This window comes from Telmatherina bonti, assembly GCF_933228915.1.
Source record: "Telmatherina bonti genome assembly, chromosome: 9".
Lineage (NCBI taxonomy): Eukaryota > Metazoa > Chordata > Actinopteri > Atheriniformes > Telmatherinidae > Telmatherina > Telmatherina bonti.
This window is the reverse complement of record NC_136627.1, coordinates 39,068,628-39,089,692: the sequence shown is the minus strand read 5'-3', so window position 1 is coordinate 39,089,692 and position 21,065 is coordinate 39,068,628. Positions and strand designations below refer to the sequence as shown.

The window sequence follows — 21,065 nt, the reverse complement described above, 5'->3', positions numbered from 1 at the left end:
GTCCCTCTATCCGTCTACCGTCCCTCTATCCGTCTACCGTCCCTCCATCCGTCTACCTTCCCTCCATCGTCTACCATCCCTCGATCAGTTTACCATCCCTCCATCGTCTACCGTCCCTCTATCCGTCTACCGTCCCTCTATCCGTCTACCTCCCCTCCATCCGTCTACCGTCCCTCCATCGTCTACCGTCCCTCCATCCGTCTGCCTTCCCTCCATCCGTCTGCCATCCCTCCATCCGTCTGCCGTCCCTCCATCGACTCCCGTCCCTCTATCCGTCTACCGTCCCTCTATCCGTCTACAGTCCATCTATCCGTCTACCGTCCCTCCATCCGTCTGCCTTCCCTCCATCCGTCTGCCTTCCCTCCATCGTCTACCGTCCCTCTATCCGTCTACCGTCCCTCTATCCGTCTACCGTCCCTCCATCCGTCTGCCTTCCCTCCATCCGTCTGCCTTCCCTCCATCCGTCTGCCTTCCCTCCATCGTCTACCGTCCCTCCATCCGTCTACCGTCCCTCCATCCGTCTGCCTTCCCTCCATCGTCTACCGTCCCTCCATCCGTCTGCCGTCCCTCCATCGTCTATCGTCCCTCCATCCGTCTGCCTTCCCTCCATCCGTCTGCCGTCCCTCCATCCGTCTACCGTCCCTCCATCCGTCTACCGTCCCTCCATCCGTCTGCCTTCCCTCCATCCGTCTGCCGTCCCTCCATCCGTCTGCCGTCCCTCCATCCGTCTGCCGTCCCTCCATCCGTCTACCGTCCCTCCATCCGTCTGCCTTCCCTCCATCCGTCTACCGTCCCTCCATCCGTCTACCGTCCCTCCATCCGTCTACCTCCCCTCCATCCGTCTACCTCCCCTCCATCCGTCTGCCTTCCCTCCATCCGTCTACCGTCCCTCTATCCGTCTACCGTCCCTCTATCCGTCTACCGTCCCTCCATCGTCTACCGTCCCTCCATCGTCTACCGTCCCTCTATCCGTCTACCGTCCCTCTATCCGTCTACCGTCCCTCCATCGTCTACCGTCCCTCCATCGTCTACCGTCCCCCTATCCGTCTACCGTCCCTCTATCCGTCTGCCGTCCCTCTATCCGTCTGCCTTCCCTCCATCCGTCTGCCGTCCCTCCATCGTCTACCATCCCTCTATCCGTCTACCGTCCCTCCATCGTCTACCTTCCCTACATCGTCTACCATCCCTCTATCCGTCTACCGTCCCTCTATCCGTCTACCGTCCCTCCATCGTCTACCGTCCCTCCATCGTCTGCCGTCCCTCCATCCGTCTACCGTCCCTCCATCCGTCTACTGTCCCTCCATCCGTCTGCCGTCCCTCCATCCGTCTGCCGTCCCTCCATCCGTCTGCCTTCCCTCCATCCGTCTGCCTTCCCTCCATCCGTCTGCCGTCCCTCCATCCGTCTACCGTCCCTCTATCCGTCCCTCTATCCGTCTACCGTCCCTGTATCCTCTACCATCCCTCCATCGTCTACCATCCCTCCATCCATCTACCGTCCCTCTATCCGTCTACCGTCCCTCTATCCGTCTACCGTCCCTGTATCCTCTACCATCCCTCCATCGTCTACCATCCCTCTATCCGTCTACCGTCCCTCTATCCTCTACCATCCCTCCATCGTCTACCATCCCTCCATCCGTCTGCCGTCCCTCCATCCGTCTGCCGTCCCTCCATCCGTCTACCGTCCCTCCATCCGTCTACCGTCCCTCCATCCGTCTGCCTTCCCTCCATCCGTCTACCGTCCCTCCATCCGTCTGCCGTCCCTCCATCCGTCTGCCTTCCCTCCATCCGTCTACCGTCCCTCCATCCGTCTACCGTCCCTCCATCCGTCTGCCTTCCCTCCATTGTCTACCGTCCCTCCATCCGTCTACCTCCCCTCCATCCGTCTACCTCCCCTCCATCCGTCTGCCTTCCCTCCATCCGTCTACCGTCCCTCCATCCGTCTACCGTCCCTCCATCCGTCTGCCTTCCCTCCATTGTCTACCGTCCCTCCATCCGTCTACCTCCCCTCCATCCGTCTACCTCCCCTCCATCCGTCTGCCGTCCCTCCATCCGTCTACCGTCCCTCCATCCGTCTACCGTCCCTCCATCCGTCTGCCGTCCCTCCATCCGTCTACCGTCCCTCCATCCGTCTACCGTCCCTCTATCCGTCTACCGTCCCTCCATCCGTCTACCGTCCCTCTATCCCTCTACCGTCCCTCCATCGTCTACCGTCCCTCCATCGTCTACCATCCCTCTATCCGTCTACCGTCCCTCTATCCGTCCCTCCATCGTCTACCGTCCCTCCATTGTCTACCATCCCTCTATCCGTCTACCGTCCCTCCATCGTCTACCGTCCCTCTATCCGTCCCTCCATCGTCTACCGTCCCTCCATTGTCTACCGTCCCTCCATCGTCTACCGTCCCTCTATCCGTCTACCATCCCTACATCGTCTACCATCCCTCTATCCGTCTACCGTCCCTCTATCCGTCCCTCCATCGTCTACCTTCCCTCCATTGTCTACCGTCCCTCTATCCGTCTACCGTCCCTCTATCCGTCTGCCTTCCTTCTATCCGTCTGCCTTCCCTCTATCCGTCTGCCTTCCCTCCATCCGTCTGCAATCCCTCCATCCGTCTGCCGTCCCTCCATCCGTCTGCCATCCCTCCATCCGTCTGCCGTCCCTCCATCGTCTCCCGTCCCTCCATCCGTCTACCGTCCCTCCATCTGTCTGCCGTCCCTCCATCGTCTCCCGTCCCTCCATCCGTCTACCGTCCCTCCATCCGTCTACCGTCCCTCTATCCGTCTACCGTCCCTCTATCCGTCTACCGTCCCTCTATCCGTCTGCCGTCCCTCCATCCGTCTGCCTACCCTCCATCGTCTCCCGTCCCTCCATCGTCTCCCGTCCCTCCATCCGTCTACCGTCCCTCCATCCGTCTACCGTCCCTCTATCCGTCTACCGTCCCTCTATCCGTCTGCCGTCCCTCCATCCGTCTGCCTTCCCTCCATCGTCTACCGTCCCTCTATCCGTCTACCTTCCCTCCATTGTCTACCGTCCCTCTATCCGTCTACCGTCCCTCTATCCGTCTGCCTTCCCTCTATCCGTCTGCCTTCCCTCCATCCGTCTGCCATCCCTCCATCCGTCTGCCGTCCCTCCATCCGTCTGCCATCCCTCCATCCGTCTGCCGTCCCTCCATCGTCTCCCGTCCCTCCATCCGTCTACCGTCCCTCCATCTGTCTGCCGTCCCTCCATCGTCTCCCGTCCCTCCATCCGTCTACCGTCCCTCCATCCGTCTACCGTCCCTCTATCCGTCTACCGTCCCTCTATCCGTCTACCGTCCCTCCATCCGTCTGCCTACCCTCCATCGTCTCCCGTCCCTCCATCGTCTCCCGTCCCTCTATCCGTCTACCGTCCCTCTATCCGTCTACCGTCCCTCTATCCGTCTGCCGTCCCTCCATCCGTCTGCCTTCCCTCCATCGTCTACCGTCCCTCTATCCGTCTACCGTCCCTCCATCGTCTACCGTCCCTCCATCGTCTACCGTCCCTCCATCCGTCTACCGTCCCTCTATCCGTCTACCGTCCCTCCATCCGTCTACCTTCCCTCCATCGTCTACCATCCCTCGATCAGTTTACCATCCCTCCATCGTCTACCGTCCCTCCATCGTCTACCGTCCCTCCATCGTCTACCGTCCCTCCATCCGTCTACCGTCCCTCTATCCGTCTACCGTCCCTCCATCCGTCTACCTTCCCTCCATCGTCTACCATCCCTCGATCAGTTTACCATCCCTCCATCCGTCTACCGTCCCTCCATCGTCTACCGTCCCTCCATCCGTCTACCGTCCCTCTATCCGTCTGCCTTCCCTCCATCCGTCTGCCATCCCTCCATCCGTCTGCCGTCCCTCCATCCGTCTGCCGTCCCTCCATCGACTCCCGTCCCTCCATCCGTCTACCGTCCCTCTATCCGTCTACAGTCCATCTATCCGTCTACCGTCCCTCCATCCGTCTGCCTTCCCTCCATCCGTCTGCCTTCCCTCCATCGTCTACCGTCCCTCTATCCGTCTACCGTCCCTCCATCCGTCTGCCTTCCCTCCATCCGTCTGCCTTCCCTCCATCGTCTACCGTCCCTCCATCCGTCTACCGTCCCTCCATCCGTCTGCCTTCCCTCCATCGTCTACCGTCCCTCCATCCGTCTGCCGTCCCTCCATCGTCTACCGTCCCTCCATCCGTCTGCCTTCCCTCCATCCGTCTGCCTTCCCTACATCCGTCTACCGTCCCTCCATCCGTCTACCGTCCCTCCATCCGTCTACCGTCCCTCCATCCGTCTGCCTTCCCTCCATCCGTCTGCCGTCCCTCCATCCGTCTGCCTTCCCTCCATCCGTCTACCGTCCCTCCATCCGTCTACCGTCCCTCCATCCGTCTACCGTCCCTCCATCCGTCTGCCTTCCCTCCATCCGTCTGCCTTCCCTCCATCCGTCTACCGTCCCTCCATCCGTCTACCGTCCCTCCATCCGTCTACCGTCCCTCCATCCGTCTGCCGTCCCTCCATCCGTCTGCCTTCCCTCCATCCGTCTACCGTCCCTCCATCCGTCTACCGTCCCTCCATCCGTCTGCCGTCCGTCCATCCGTCTGCCTTCCCTCCATCCGTCTACCGTCCCTCCATCCGTCTACCGTCCCTCCATCCGTCTACCGTCCCTCCATCCGTCTACCGTCCCTCCATCCGTCTACCGTCCCTCCATCCGTCTGCCGTCCCTCCATCCGTCTACCGTCCCTCCATCCGTCTGCCTTCCCTACATCCGTCTACCGTCCCTCCATCCGTCTGCCTTCCCTCCATCCGTCTACCGTCCCTCCATCCGTCTACCGTCCCTCCATCCGTCTGCCTCCCCTCCATCCGTCTGCCTCCCCTCCATCCGTCTGCCTTCCCTCCATCCGTCTGCCTTCCCTCCATCCGTCTACCGTCCCTCCATCCGTCTACCGTCCCTCTATCCGTCTCCCGTCCCTCTATCCGTCTACCGTCCCTCCATCGTCTACCGTCCCTCCATCGTCTACCGTCCCTCTATCCGTCTACCGTCCCTCTATCCGTCTACCGTCCCTCCATCGTCTACCGTCCCCCTATCCGTCTACCGTCCCTCTATCCGTCTGCCGTCCCTCCATCCGTCTGCCTTCCCTCCATCGTCTACCATCCCTCTATCCGTCTACCGTCCCTCCATCGTCTACCGTCCCTCCATCGTCTACCGTCCCCCTATCCGTCTACCGTCCCTCTATCCGTCTGCCGTCCCTCTATCCGTCTGCCGTCCCTCCATCCGTCTGCCTTCCCTCCATCGTCTACCATCCCTCTATCCGTCTACCGTCCCTCCATCGTCTACCTTCCCTACATCGTCTACCATCCCTCTATCCGTCTACCGTCCCTCTATCCGTCTACCGTCCCTCCATCGTCTACCGTCCCTCCATCGTCTGCCGTCCCTCCATCGTCTGCCGTCCCTCCATCGTCTACCTTCCCTACATCGTCTACCATCCCTCTATCCGTCTGCCTTCCCTCCATCCGTCTGCCGTCCCTCCATCCGTCTACCGTCCCTCCATCCGTCTACCGTCCCTCCATCCGTCTACCGTCCCTCCATCCGTCTGCCTTCCCTCCATCCGTCTACCGTCCCTCCATCCGTCTGCCGTCCCTCCATCCGTCTACCGTCCCTCTATCCGTCTACCGTCCCTCCATCCGTCTGCCTTCCCTCCATTGTCTACCGTCCCTCCATCCGTCTACCTCCCCTCCATCCGTCTACCTCCCCTCCATCCGTCTACCTCCCCTCCATCCGTCTGCCTCCCCTCCATCCGTCTGCCTTCCCTCCATCCGTCTACCGTCCCTCCATCGTCTACCGTCCCTCCATCGTCTACCATCCCTCTATCCGTCTACCGTCCCTCTATCCGTCTACCGTCCCTGTATCCTCTACCATCCCTCCATCGTCTACCATCCCTCTATCCGTCTACCGTCCCTCTATCCTCTACCATCCCTCCATCGTCTACCATCCCTCCATCCATCTACCGTCCCTCTATCCGTCTACCTTCCCTCCATCCGTCTACCGTCCCTCTATCCGTCTACCATCCCTCCATCGTCTACCATCCCTCCAGCCATCTACCGTCCCTCTATCCGTCTACCGTCCCTCCATCGTCTACCATCCCTCTATCCGTCTACCGTCCCTCTATCCGTCTACCGTCCCTGTATCCTCTACCATCCCTCCATCGTCTACCATCCCTCCAGCCATCTACCGTCCCTCTATCCGTCTACCGTCCCTCCATCGTCTACCATCCCTCTATCCGTCTACCGTCCCTCTATCCGTTTACCGTCCCTCCATCGTCTACCATCCCTCTATCCGTCTACCGTCCCTCTATCCGTCTACCGTCCCTGTATCCTCTACCATCCCTCCATCGTCTACCATCCCTCCATCCATCTACCGTCCCTCTATCCGTCTACCGTCCCTCTATCCGTCTACCGTCCCTCCATCGTCTACCGTCCCTCTATCCGTCTACCACCCCTCTATCCGTCTACCGTCCCTCCATCGTCTACCACCCCTCTATCCGTCTACCGTCCCTCTATCTATCATCCATTGTTTCATGATAACAGATGAGAAAGAAAATCTTTTCATAATCAATAAATATTTAAAGGAAAGATAAAAATAGGAACTCTCTTCTTCCTGTTTTTCATCCGTTTTTCTTTCTCTCATTTCTTTGCTAAGAACCAGAACTGGTCCAGAATCGGTGCAGAACCAGTTCTGAAGCGGTTCTGGACCAGTTGTAAATCTGAAACCAGCCAGGATCCGGGTCTGTGGACGCGGTTCTTGGTCTACAACATGTTTTGAAGTCGTCGTTGTCAGCCCGACTCCACCTGGAACCACAACCAATCTAGTGTTCAGTGTGGATCAATGGACCAATCAGAGTGGAGGATTCTGTGTCCAGTGTGGATGGTTGTCTCATTCTTGATTCCGATTGGACAGAACAGGTTTTGCCACAGTTAACCGTTAAAGACAGAGCGTGCTGCATTCAGGTTCCATGATGCACGTAGAAAAAAGTTTCCTCACATCTAAAAGGAAAAATCCCTTTTTTCCCCACGGAACCTGAACGCAGCTTCACTCAACATGTAAAGGACAGTGAATGCACCGCGTCCACTTCAGGTGCATCATCAGATCAAGTGAGTCTGTTGAAAAAACCTGATGGGCGGAGCCCACTCAGAGCCAGAAGACCACCTGGTTAAGCTCCGCCCGCAACTATTTCACAGACCTGTTAAACTGATGAGTCACCATGGAAACGAGCATCAAACCAACAGGTAGGTCAGGAGGAAAAGGTTGGTCTATGACTCAGCCAATGGGAGTGAGGGGGCGGGGCTTCAGCTTAACAAATACAAAATGCAAAAACAAGAAAAAAAGAGAGCAACCAATCAGGTTTGACCTGCAGTCAGCTGTCTGACCCAGCAGAGGGGGGAGGGTCGCTACGGGAAGACGGTTGGTAAGCTGAGGGGGGGTTGGGGGTGGGGGTGGGCAAACATGCATTTGGGAGCTGCTCGCTACGTTTGCGTTTACATGTTTATTACCGAACAGTGTCGGAGTGCGGTTCAACTTTATTCCACTAAGAATAAATATCCTTCCCAAAGTCAACTCAAACAGGAGGAGGGGGGGGCGAGCAGGAGGTGTAGGGGGTGGGGGGGAGGAGCAGGAGGAGGAAGACAGCATCCGCTGTTTGTCAGGAAGAAACGCTAACTAAGGCTCAAACATGATCCCACTGGCTTTCTCTCCCGTTAACTCCGCCCCCCGCCCCCCCCCCGGCCTCGGCGGCCTTCAGTCTCTTATGGTTTTTCTCTGGAGATCACCTCTTCTCGTGGCTTCGCTCCACCGAAGATGGCGGAGTTTGGGTTGGCGACCTGGTTGAGCGGCTCGGAGACGGTCCGAGGCTTTAACTGCAATCGGGGCCGCTGTGCACGTTCCTCTGTAACACCCCCCAACAGAAACACACACACACACACAGACAGTCAGTCATCTCGTTTCATCACCATCAGACAGAAATTAGGACCAGGATGAATCACCTTCAGACGGTTCCCTGAAGTCTGTCGTCCCCCCACGGGGGGGTCCGTCTCTGAAGCGGCCCATTCCTCCACCGCCCCCCCGCCTGTCGCCGGGACGACCACCTCCGCCTCGACTCCTGCCCGCCATGTAGTCGTCGTCTCTGAAGCCTGCAGACAGACAGGCAGGTGAGTCAGCTGATGGTCAGGTGACCTCAGGGGTCCAGACGGTTTCACGGCGTCGTTCCGCGGCTCATTTTACTACGTTTTAATGCCGGCAAGTCCGGTTCCAGGTCCAGGTCCAGGTCTGGAGATCTGCCATCCTGCACCTGTTCCGGTGTTATTCAGGTGTTACATCAAACCCTGCTGGCCGTAACGCGTCTCCGGGACCACCTTCTGGCCGTAACGCGTCTCCGGGACCACCTTCTGGCCGTAACGCGTCTCCGGAACCACCTTCTGGCCGTAACGCGTCTCCGGAACCACCTTCTGGCCGTAACGCGTCTCCGGGACCACCTTCTGGTCGTAACGCGTCTCCGGAACCACCTTCTGGTCGTAACGCGTCTCCGGGACCACCTTCTGGCCGTAACGCGTCTCCGGGACCACCTTCTGGTCGTAACGCGTCTCCGGGACCACCTTCTGGCCGTAACGCGTCTCCGGAACCACCTTCTGGCCGTAACGCGTCTCCGGGACCACCTTCTGGCCGTAACGCGTCTCCGGAACCACCTTCTGGCCGTAACGCGTCTCCGGAACCACCTTCTGGCCGTAACGCGTCTCCGGGACCACCTTCTGGCCGTAACGCGTCTCCGGAACCACCTTCTGGCCGTAACGCGGCTCCGGGACCACCTTCTGGTCGTAACGCGTCTCCGGGACCACCTTCTGGCCGTAACGCGTCTCCGGAACCACCTTCTGGCCGTAACGCGTCTCCGGAACCACCTTCTGGTCGTAACGCGTCTCCGGGACCACCTTCTGGCCGTAACGCGTCTCCGGGACCACCTTCTGGTCGTAACGCGTCTCCGGGACCACCTTCTGGCCGTAACGCGTCTCCGGAACCACCTTCTGGCCGTAACGCGTCTCCGGAACCACCTTCTGGTCATAACGCGTCTCCGGGACCACCTTCTGGCCGTAACGCGTCTCCGGAACCACCTTCTGGTCGTAACGCGTCTCCGGGACCACCTTCTGGCCGTAACGCGTCTCCGGGACCACCTTCTGGCCGTAACGCGTCTCCGGAACCACCTTCTGGTCGTAACGCGTCTCCGGGACCACCTTCTGGCCGTAACGCGTCTCCGGAACCACCTTCTGGTCGTAACGCGTCTCCGGAACCACCTTCTGGCCGTAACGCGTCTCCGGGACCACCTTCTGGTCGTAACGCGTCTCCGGAACCACCTTCTGGTCGTAACGCGTCTCCGGGACCACCTTCTGGCCGTAACGCGTCTCCGGGACCACCTTCTGGTCGTAACGCGTCTCCGGGACCACCTTCTGGCCGTAACGCGTCTCCGGAACCACCTTCTGGCCGTAACGCGTCTCCGGGACCACCTTCTGGCCGTAACGCGTCTCCGGAACCACCTTCTGGCCGTAACGCGTCTCCGGAACCACCTTCTGGCCGTAACGCGTCTCCGGGACCACCTTCTGGCCGTAACGCGTCTCCGGAACCACCTTCTGGCCGTAACGCGTCTCCGGGACCACCTTCTGGTCGTAACGCGTCTCCGGGACCACCTTCTGGCCGTAACGCGTCTCCGGAACCACCTTCTGGTCGTAACGCGTCTCCGGGACCACCTTCTGGCCGTAACGCGTCTCCGGGACCACCTTCTGGCCGTAACGCGTCTCCGGAACCACCTTCTGGCCGTAACGCGTCTCCGGAACCACCTTCTGGTCGTAACGCGTCTCCGGGACCACCTTCTGGCCGTAACGCGTCTCCGGAACCACCTTCTGGCCGTAACGCGTCTCCGGGACCACCTTCTGGTCGTAACGCGTCTCCGGGACCACCTTCTGGTCGTAACGCGTCTCCGGGACCACCTTCTGGCCGTAACGCGTCTCCGGAACCACCTTCTGGTCGTAACGCGTCTCCGGGACCACCTTCTGGCCGTAACGCGTCTCCGGAACCACCTTCTGGCCGTAACGCGTCTCCGGGACCACCTTCTGGTCGTAACGCGTCTCCGGGACCACCTTCTGGTCGTAACGCATCTCCGGGACCACCTTCTGGCCGTAACGCGTCTCCGGAACCACCTTCTGGTCGTAACGCGTCTCCGGGACCACCTTCTGGCCGTAACGCGTCTCCGGAACCACCTTCTGGTCGTAACGCGTCTCCGGGACCACCTTCTGGCCGTAACGCGTCTCCGGGACCACCTTCTGGCCGTAACGCGTCTCCGGGACCACCTTCTGGCCGTAACGCGTCTCCGGAACCACCTTCTGGCCGTAACGCGTCTCCGGAACCACCTTCTGGCCGTAACGCGTCTCCGGAACCACCTTCTGGTCGTAACGCGTCTCCGGGACCACCTTCTGGCCGTAACGCGTCTCCGGAACCACCTTCTGGCCGTAACGCGTCTCCGGGACCACCTTCTGGCCGTAACGCGTCTCCGGGACCACCTTCTGGCCGTAACGCGTCTCCGGAACCACCTTCTGGCCGTAACGCGTCTCCGGGACCACCTTCTGGCCGTAACGCGTCTCCGGGACCACCTTCTGGCCGTAACGCGTCTCCGGGACCACCTTCTGGCCGTAACGCGTCTCCGGGACCACCTTCTGGCCGTAACGCGTCTCCGGGACCACCTTCTGGCCGTAACGCGTCTCCGGGACCACCTTCTGGCCGTAACGCGTCTCCGGGACCACCTTCTGGCCGTAACGCGTCTCCGGAACCCGCCCCGTCTTCTGGTCGTAACGGGGCGGGTCCTGGAGACCAGGAAACCCCTTTTTAACTTTCTCCACAGACAACAGGAACCGCTGAGCGCTTACAACTTGTTCCCCATTTGTGAGAGAAATCTGTGGTTCTGAGACTGAGATTGTCCAGAACCTTCGGTCCACCGCCGGACTTCTGGGGGTGACCTGATGCTGAGCGGGTGGAACAGCGGCGTGGCCACGCCCAGACAGGATGTAAACTCTTCAACTAGCGAGGCCATTATACAACACATGATCAGATTCCACGTTTACGTCCGTCATTCTGGTCGCTGATGTCAAACCAACACCGCTGTGCATCGGAGGAGAAGACCCGCCTTCTACTAGTTTTTATGGCGACGGCGGCGTTCTGCTCCGAGCTCAGGCGAGGAGGGAATGAACTCAAAATCCAGAGACTGAAGTCCTTCAGCTGCGTCGCTGCCACCAAGAGAAACTGGAGGCGATCCAATCTGGACCTGGAGGGAGGATGAGATGATGGAGGTGAAAGGCATGATGGGAAATGGAGTTGCTGGGGACCGACAGGGAGACACCTGCAGGACAGACCTGAAGAGTCTACTTAACTGGTTTAGTTAACTAATATGACTAGTCTAGTTAATCAGGTTAACCTGAGCTGAAGATCAGATGAAACAGATCAAGCAGCTCAGGATGGTTTTTATTCTAGATTTCCTGCTCTCTGATTGGCCCAGGAGCAGGCAAGCCGCGCTTTGATTGGCCGAGCTGTACTCTCTGACCCCACCTCCTCCCGGCTGATCGTAGAAGTCCTCACGGAGTCGCGTCCTCCTCCTCCTCCTCCTCTGGGAGCTCCTCGAGAACCTCCTCGTCCTGCAGACGACGACACAGCAAGTTTAACTCGGAGGAGGACAAGAAGAGGAGGAAGAGAGGGGGGAGGAGGAGGAGGAGAGGAGGAGGAGGAAGAGGAGGAGGAGAGAGAGGGGGGAGGAGGAGGAGGAGAGAGAGGGAGGAGAGAGAGGGAGGACAAGAAGAGGAGGAGGAGAGAGGGGGAGGAAGAGGAGGAGGAGAGAGAGGGAGGAGAGAGAGGGAGGAGGACAAGAAGAGGAGGAGGAGAGAGGGGGAGGAAGAGGAGGAGGAGAGAGGAGGAGGAGAGAGAGGGAGGGAGGAGGCGATAGGGAGGGAGGAGGAGAGAGGGAGGGAGGAGGACGAGGAGAGAGAGGGAGGGAGGAGGAGGAGAGAGGGAGGGAGGAGGACGAGTAGAGGGAGGGAGGAGGAGGAGAGAGAGAGGGAGGAGAGACAGGGGGAGGAGGAGGTGAGCGAGGGAGGGAGGAGGAGAGAGAGGGAGGAAGGGAGGAGGAGGAGAGCAAGGGAGGGAGGAGGAGGAGGAGAGAGAGGGAGGGGAGGAGGAGGAGAGCGAGGGAGGGAGGGAGAAGAGAGAGAGGGAGGGAGGGAGGAGGAGGAGGAGGAGAGAGAGGGAGGGAGGGAGGAGGAGGAGAGCGAGGGAGGGAGGAGGAGGAGGAGGAGAGAGAGGGAGGGAGGGAGGAGGAGGAGAGCGAGGGAGGGAGGGAGGGAGGGAGAAAAGAGAGAGGGAGGGAGGGAGGGGAGAAAAGAGAGAGGGAGGGAGGGAGGAGGAGGAGAGCGAGGGAGGGAGGGAGGGAGGGAGAAGAGAGAGAGGGAGGGAGGGAGGAGGAGGAGAGCGAGGGAGGGAGGGAGAAGAGAGAGAGGGAGGGAGGGAGGGAGGAGGAGAGAGACAGACAGGACAGAGGAGAAGGAGGAGAGGAAAAGGAGGAGGTAGAAAAGAAAAAAGGAAGACGAGGAGGAGAGGAGGAGGACTGAAAGAGAAAAGGAGGCGGGACGGAGAGGAGGAAACAGGAAATGAAAGAAAAGAGGAGGCTCCTCCTCTTCCTCCTTGAAGCAACTAGAAGAGGCGGAGCTTGTTAGTTGTCCATCAGCCAATCAGAGCGAGCGTTAAGAGAGAAAACCTGAGGGAGGTTAAAGGAGGACACCAGGTGGTCTCACCTGTCTCCCCCTCTATTGGTTAGAGGGAAAAAGGGGTGGAGCTAAATGAGAATGAGCCAATGAAGAGATGACGTATGAAAGATGAAAAATCCTCCTCTTCTTCCTCAGCTCAGATTTGTGTTAGATCTGTTAGACCACATCACAGAACAGAACCGGTTCTGAACCAGAACCAGGCTCTGGACCAGGCCTGGGACCTGGGCCTGAACACGGTACAGGAACGGAACCCGGTCCCAGAACCAGAACCTGGAGCAGGGCCAAGACCAGGACCACAACCACAACAAGGACCGGAAACAGAACTAAACCAGAACCAGAACCATAAACAGAACCAGCTATCAACCAGGACCTGATCCAGAACCGGAACCTGAACCAGAACCACAGCCGAAAACAGAAAGCAGAACCAGGCCTGGACCAGAGACAGGACGGGAAACTTGGACCAGAACCAGATCCCAGAACGGTACTGGTACAAGAACCTGGACTGGAATCAAGACCAGACATGCAAAGTTTGGGACATCAGCAGATCTGTGGAGACCAACCGACCCAGATGGAGGTCTACACCTGTCTACCTGTTGAACATCTACACCTGTCTACCTGTTGAACATCTACACCTGTCTACCTGTTGAACATCTACACCTGTCTACCTGTTGAACATCTACACCTGTCTACCTGTTGAACATCTACACCTGTCTACCTGTTGAACATCTACACCTGTCTACCTGTTGAAGGTCTACACCTGTCTACCTGTTGAAGGTCTACACCTGTCTACCTGTTGAAGGTCTACACCTGTCTACCTGTTGAACATCTACACCTGTCTACCTGTTGAACATCTACACCTGTCTACCTGTTGAAGGTCTACACCTGTCTACCTGTTGAACATCTACACCTGTCTACCTGTTGAACATCTACACCTGTCTACCTGTTGAAGGTCTACACCTGTCTACCTGTTGAACATCTACACCTGTCTACCTGTTGAACGTCTACACCTGTCTACCTGTTGAACATCTACACCTGTCTACCTGTTGAACATCTACACCTGTCTACCTGTTGAACATCTACACCTGTCTACCTGTTGAAGGTCTACACCTGTCTACCTGTTGAAGGTCTACACCTGTCTACCTGTTGAAGGTCTACACCTGTCTACCTGTTGAACATCTACACCTGTCTACCTGGTAAAACATCTACACCTGTCTACCTGTTGAAGGTCTACACCTGTCTACCTGTTGAAGGTCTACACCTGTCTACCTGGTAAAACATCTACACCTGTCTACCTGGTAAAACATCTACACCTGTCTACCTGTTGAAGGTCTACACCTGTCTACCTGTTGAAGGTCTACACCTGTCTACCTGTTGAAGGTCTACACCTGTCTACCTGTTGAAGGTCTACACCTGTCTACCTGTTGAACATCTACACCTGTCTACCTGGTAAAACATCTACACCTGTCTACCTGTTGAAGGTCTACACCTGTCTACCTGTTGAACATCTACACCTGTCTACCTGGTAAAACATCTACACCTGTCTACCTGTTGAAGGTCTACACCTGTCTACCTGTTGAAGGTCTACACCTGTCTACCTGGTAAAACATCTACACCTGTCTACCTGTTGAAGCTCTACACCTGTCTACCTGTTGAAGGTCTACACCTGTCTACCTGTTGAAGGTCTACACCTGTCTACCTGTTGAAGGTCTACACCTGTCTACCTGTTGAACATCTACACCTGTCTACCTGTTGAACGTCTACACCTGTCTACCTGTTGAAGATCTACACCTGTCTACCTGTTGAAGGTCTACACCTGTCTACCTGTTGAAGGTCTACACCTGTCTACCTGTTAAACATCTACACCTGTCTAACTGTTGAAGGTCTACACCTGTCTACCTGTTGAACATCTACACCTGTCTACCTGGTAAAACATCTACACCTGTCTACCTGTTGAAGGTCTACACCTGTCTACCTGTTGAACATCTACACCTGTCTACCTGGTAAAACATCTACACCTGTCTACCTGTTGAAGGTCTACACCTGTCTACCTGTTGAACATCTACACCTGTCTACCTGGTAAAACATCTACACCTGTCTACCTGTTGAAGGTCTACACCTGTCTACCTGTTGAAGGTCTACACCTGTCTACCTGTTGAAGGTCTACACCTGTCTACCTGTTGAACATCTACACCTGTCTACCTGTTGAAGGTCTACACCTGTCTACCTGTTGAAGGTCTACACCTGTCTACCTGTTGAACATCTACATCTGTCTACCTGTTGAACATCTACACCTGTCTACCTGGTAAAACATCTACACCTGTCTACCTGTTGAAGGTCTACACCTGTCTACCTGTTGAACATCTACACCTGTCTACCTGGTAAAACATCTACACCTGTCTACCTGTTGAAGGTCTACACCTGTCTACCTGTTGAACATCTACACCTGTCTACCTGGTAAAACATCTACACCTGTCTACCTGTTGAAGGTCTACACCTGTCTACCTGTTGAAGGTCTACACCTGTCTACCTGTTGAACATCTACACCTGTCTACCTGGTAAAACATCTACACCTGTCTACCTGTTGAAGGTCTACACCTGTCTACCTGTTGAACATCTACATCTGTCTACCTGGTAAACATCTCCGCCTGTCTACCTGGTAAACATCTCCGCCTGTCTACCTGGTAAACATCTCCGCCTGTCTACCTGGTAAACATCTACACAACAGTAGATGCTGTTACATGTCGGAGTCATGCAGAATGACGCTTTTGTCCACTAGATGGAGCCTCACCGCTGTATCTACAGGAGTATAGCTATGGGCAACCGAGCAGTGGGCGTAGCTTTCCAACAGGTAAGTCCATAACCACGTTGTGAAATAATAATGACTCAGCATGTCTCCAGTTTCCGTTTAACAGGCATTCGTTGTTAATTTTGCCATTCGCAATTACCTGTTAGCAGTTTTTAATCTTAAGAAATTAGCTGCTTGCAGTTATTTTTTATTGGTAAACTGTTAGTAGCTAACTGTTATTAGTATAATGTTATCTCATAGCAGATGATTGTTAATGGTTACCTGTTAGTTCATAGCAGTTTGCGGTTAGTAGTAAGCAATTAGCTGTAATTGTTTGTGGTTTGTAGTAAGCAACTAACTGTTAGCAATTATCTTTCAGTGGTTAGTTGCAAGTGGTTAGCAGTTAATTTCTAGTGGCTCGGTGTTAGTAATCAACAGTTAGCTGTCAGGAGTTATTGGCTATTTGGCAGCTAACTGTCAGCGCTACCTGTTAATGGTTGGCTTTGGACAACAACAGCTAGCGGTTAGTAGCTAGCTGTTTGCAGTCAACAGTTAGCCGTTTGTGGTCTACAGCTAGCGGTTAGTAGTTAGCTGTTAGCGGTCAACAGTTAGCCGTTTGTAGTCTACATCTAGCAGTTAGTAGTTAGCTGTTTGCGGTAAACAGTTAGCCGTTTGTGGTCTACAGCTAGCGGTTAGTAGTTAGCTGTTAGCGGTCAACAGTTAGCCATTTGTAATCTACATCTAGCAGTTAGTAGTTAGCTGTTTGCGGTAAACAGTTAGCCGTTTGTGGTCTACAGCTAGCGATTAGTAGTTAGCTGTTAGCGGTCAACAGTTAGCCGTTTGTGGTCTACAGCTAACGGTTAGTAGTTAGCTGTTAGCAGTCAGTAGGTAGCTGTGTGTTGCATGTTGTGTGCTTTGAATTGGGCTGGACTGAACGAGAATCAGTGAGTTTGGGGTTAGTTTGGGTCCGTTTTCCTGTTTGAAATCATGTGTGAAAACAACTAATCAATAACTTGTTTATGTTGATTCCACTAAAAAATAAACCAGATCTGTTTTTTCATCTGAGAGGTCACATGACGTAGAAGTTATGATGGAGGTCTTTATTTCCACCTGCATCTGTAGGATGTTTCTGATTGGACAACAGTTTGTGTTTTAAACAGTCCAGCTGCTCCGTTTCCATGGCTACTGGTAGAAACAAAAATATACACAAAGTTGTGTTCCTGTTTTTCATTTCTATCAAAGAAAACTTGCTAATGACATCATTTGTTTACAGCCAGGCGTGATCGGCTGATGCCCTGTTACATCACGTTCTTCATCATCATCATCCTCTCTCTACCTCTGCTGTCATCTTTTCTGAAGCCGAATCCTCCTCCTCCTCGTTCTTGCCTTCGTCCCTCTGCAATGTCCACTCTGAGTGACCGTTCCCCTAGTAACTGGAGACAGCAGAACCACATCAACATGTCAGCGGGTTCTGTTGGAATGAACAGCTCTGAACAGAACCAGATCGGCCTGGTCCAAACCAAACCAAATACTCACGGCGCCGTCGTACGTCAACGCTTCCTTTAGGGATTCCAGATCGTCAAACTCAACATAACAAAAACCTGCAAGAGACCAGAGAGCAGTCAGAACCACCGTGTCCTACTTGGAACGGAACCGTGATACCCTCTGACCTTTGAACTTGTCTGTCTCTTTGTCTCGAACCAATCGGACGCTCCGGATGTTGAGCTCTTTGAAGATGATGTCAATGTCTCCCTGCACTGTGTTGAACGGCAGGTTTCCAACGTACGCCGTGAAGGGGGGCTCTGACGGAAGTTCCTTCTGCTTCCGGGGCCCCCCGGGACCACCGCCGCCACGGGGCCTGTGGACATGAAGGACACACAGAGGACACAAGGCTGTTATTGAGCAGTCTGATCAGATCGTCAACAGTTTTCTGATTTTTGTATTTAAAAACAAGTGATTCATGTAAAAAAAAGAAAAAGAAAACAAGACTGGACAAGGGAACCAAACCAACTGGGGAGGGGCCATGGGAGCCCAAACGCTACAACCTCTGTCTTTTACACGTTAAAGTTCAAGAAGCTCAAAGCTGTCCTTGATGTCATGGAGGCATGACGGTAGCGGTGCGAGGGAGAAGACACCCTTCTTCTTTAGAGGTAGGTATACCTGGCTGTCATCAGCATACAGGAGGAAAGTGACGCCATATCGTCGCAGGATGGATCCTAGCAATAGCAGCTAAAACTAAAACAGGAGTGGTTCCCTAAAACTGAGCCTTGTGGAACCCGGTGGGACACCAGAGCACTTACAGACTCAAAGCCAGCTATACTCGCACACATGGTTTCGCCCACCAAGTAAGACCTGAACCAGTCTAGCACCGTACCCTGGATCCCTACCGGGTTCTGGAGCCGATGCAACAGGATCCTGTGGTCTACTGCTGCCGTTTAGTAGAGCAGGACCACACAATGTCCAGCATCGGTAGCCAGAAGAATTAACAACCCTCAATAAGACTGATTCTGTGCTATGCAGGGGTCTATAGCCAGGCTAGAAGAACTCAGCCATGTTATGGGGGTCCAGGAATGATCTTAACTGTAAGTAAACCACCTTCTCCAAGAAGGGCAACTTAGAGATGGGGCTGCAGTTAGCCAGTACGGTGCAGTCCAGAGCAGGTTTTTTCAGCAGGGGTTGTACAACTGCATGTTTACAAGATGAGGCGATGACTTGATAATTGCACGGACCACCTGGCTGTAGTGGGAAAAATCTTCCTAAAAGACGGGGTGAACAACATCGAGAGGATTGTGTTTATTAGAATCAAGGATTTTTGACAAATGTTCTCGTTTTTCCTCTTGAACAGTGTCCTGATACAGCTGCCAGCAGTTCCTCAAGGTATGAGACCTACAGTTTGTCTTTCTTCTCCTGCAGTCCCACCGAGCTGATCGGGTTCTCCTATTAAACCAGGGCCCAGAACCAAACATGTCCGACCTGTTTGGTTCTGGGCTTCATAGTCCTTAATGGAGCATACCAGAGTCCGTGCATCGCTCAGGTGCACACTGCACAAGACTAAAAACTCCTTCACTAGAGTGGGACAACACGTGGATATTTCATTTCACCTACAGTAAAAATCCGCTCATAATGACGCATAATTCCAGCCAAGAAGTCAGAAAAGTCATTTGCAAAGTCCTTGTTGTGTTTAGGTCTATAGACGACCGCGCCAAATGCCGGGTTGGTCCGACCCGTCTCAAAGCTAGAGTATGAGGATGACACACAGCACTGTCTGCAGATGAAATTGTTTTTGTAAACAAATACTGTTCCTCCTTGACCGACCAGACATCTCTGGACAACTAAGATAGTTGCATCCAGCCGGTAGAAGTTCCACGAAAGGACTGCCCCCCAGCAGGAGACGCCCACGTCCCTTTCACACAGAGGAAGTCCAGATTCGGGAGGTGAAGAAATCCCACGGAATGAAGGCTTTGTTTGCCAGGATCTGGCGTTCACCAGCCCAAACCTGGCTGGAGTTAATGCAGACTACCAGGACCATGTGGGTACCAGGACCATGTGGGTACCAGTGTCATGTGGGTACCAGTGTCATGTGGGTACCAGGACCATATGGGTACCAGGACCATGTGGGTACCAGTGTCATGTGGGTACCAGTGTCATGTGGGTACCAGGACCATATGGGTACCAGGACCATGTGGGTACCAGGGTTATATGGGTACCAGGACCACAATTAATTCAGACCTTAAACTTGGACCATCAGGTGTTTTGTCAGAACAGATATGTTGGTTCGTTGTTGAACATCAGAACCGGTCTGAACCAGAACTAAGACTGAAGAAAACCGTAGTCCGTCAGATTACCATGGAAACCACCTCCTGGAGGCTGCATCCGTCATGCTTAGGTCCAACCTGACACAGATTAGGACCTGAGTTAGTCTAAAACCTGGTTCTGGTGGGACCGGGTCATAGATACAGGCTCTGACCTGGCCCAGACATTGTGGGACCAGAACCAGAAGCGGATCTGTGATGAAATCAGCTGATCTCAGAGTTCTGGATGGTTTTCGGACAGTTGGACCGAAAACAGAGCTGGAAGAGGAAAATCTGGAGATCAGAACCACTGCTGTCCAAACTAGGGCTCGTTTGAGTTATTGTCCGGTAGGACCGGACGATCCGACCAAAACCTCACATCCAGATATCGCTCCTCTTCCATCCCATAATGATCCATAACCATCTCCTCTTCCATCCCATAATGATCCATAACCATCTCCTCTTCCATCCCATAATGATCCATAACCATCTCCTCTTCCATCCCATAATGATCCATAACCATCTCCTCTTCCATCCCATAATGATCCATAACCATCTCCTCTTCCATCCCATAATGATCCATAACCAGCTCCTCTTCCATCCCATAATGATCCATAACCATCTCCTCTTCCATCCCATAATGATCCATAACCATCTCCTCTTCCATCCCATAATGATCCATAACCATCTCCTCTTCCATCCCATAATGATCCATAACCAGCTCCTCTTCCATCCCATAATGATCCATAACCATCTCCTCTTCCATCCCATAATGATCCATAACCATCTCCTCTTCCATCCCATAATGATCCATAACCAGCTCCTCTTCCATCCCATAATGATCCATAACCAGCTCCTCTTCCATCCCATAATGATCCATAACCATCTCCTCTTCCATCCCATAATGATCCATAACCATCTCCTCTTCCATCCCATAATGATCCATAACCATCTCCTCTTCCATCCCATAATGATCCATAACCATCTCCTCTTCCATCCCATAATGATCCATAACCATCTCCTCTTCCATCCCATAATGATCCATAACCATCTCCTCTTCCATCCCATAATGATCCATAACCATCTCCTCTTCCATCCCATAATGATCCATAACCATCTCCTCTTCCATCCCATAATGATCCATAACCATCTCCTCTTCCATCCCATAATGATCCATAACCATCTCCTCTTCCATCCCATAATGATCCATAACCATCTCCTCTTCCATCCCATAATGATCCATAACCATCTCCTCTTCCATCCCATAATGATCCATAACCAGCTCCTCTTCCATCCCATAATGATCCATAACCATCTCCTCTTCCATCCCATAATGATCCATAACCATCTCCTCTTCCATCCCATAATGATCCATAACCATATAAACTGTGTGTAATGTTGTGCCAGTCATCAGTTATGTATCAGGTGTTGCTAGGCAACAGCAGCAGGGATCTCCTTCCATCTGGGGGAACTATGGCCGTATGACGTTCCACAGGTAAATACCTGCTGCAGCGTCTGGAGTTTATTCTCCTCCACTAGACGCTGCTTTTATTGACTCTATTCTTTATTCTGGATTCTGTATCCTGATTCCTGCAGGTGATAAAATGAGTTAGTTGTGTCGGAGTCCGTTGTTGGGACTGGGAG

At 54.5% G+C, this 21,065-nt stretch overlaps 1 protein-coding gene across 1 annotated transcript in view; it reads right to left on the bottom strand.

The window, feature by feature from the left end:
• eif4h (eukaryotic translation initiation factor 4h) overlaps nucleotides 1-21,065 on the bottom strand; it is a 74,282-nt gene that overhangs the window by 51,280 nt on the left and 1,937 nt on the right. The window contains 7 exon segments of the mRNA XM_079246347.1: nucleotides 7,827-7,942; nucleotides 8,040-8,186; nucleotides 11,638-11,670; nucleotides 11,673-11,723; nucleotides 16,967-17,063; nucleotides 17,167-17,231; nucleotides 17,301-17,488. Coding sequence (XP_079102473.1) covers nucleotides 7,827-7,942; nucleotides 8,040-8,186; nucleotides 11,638-11,670; nucleotides 11,673-11,723; nucleotides 16,967-17,063; nucleotides 17,167-17,231; nucleotides 17,301-17,488 — 697 coding nt within the window.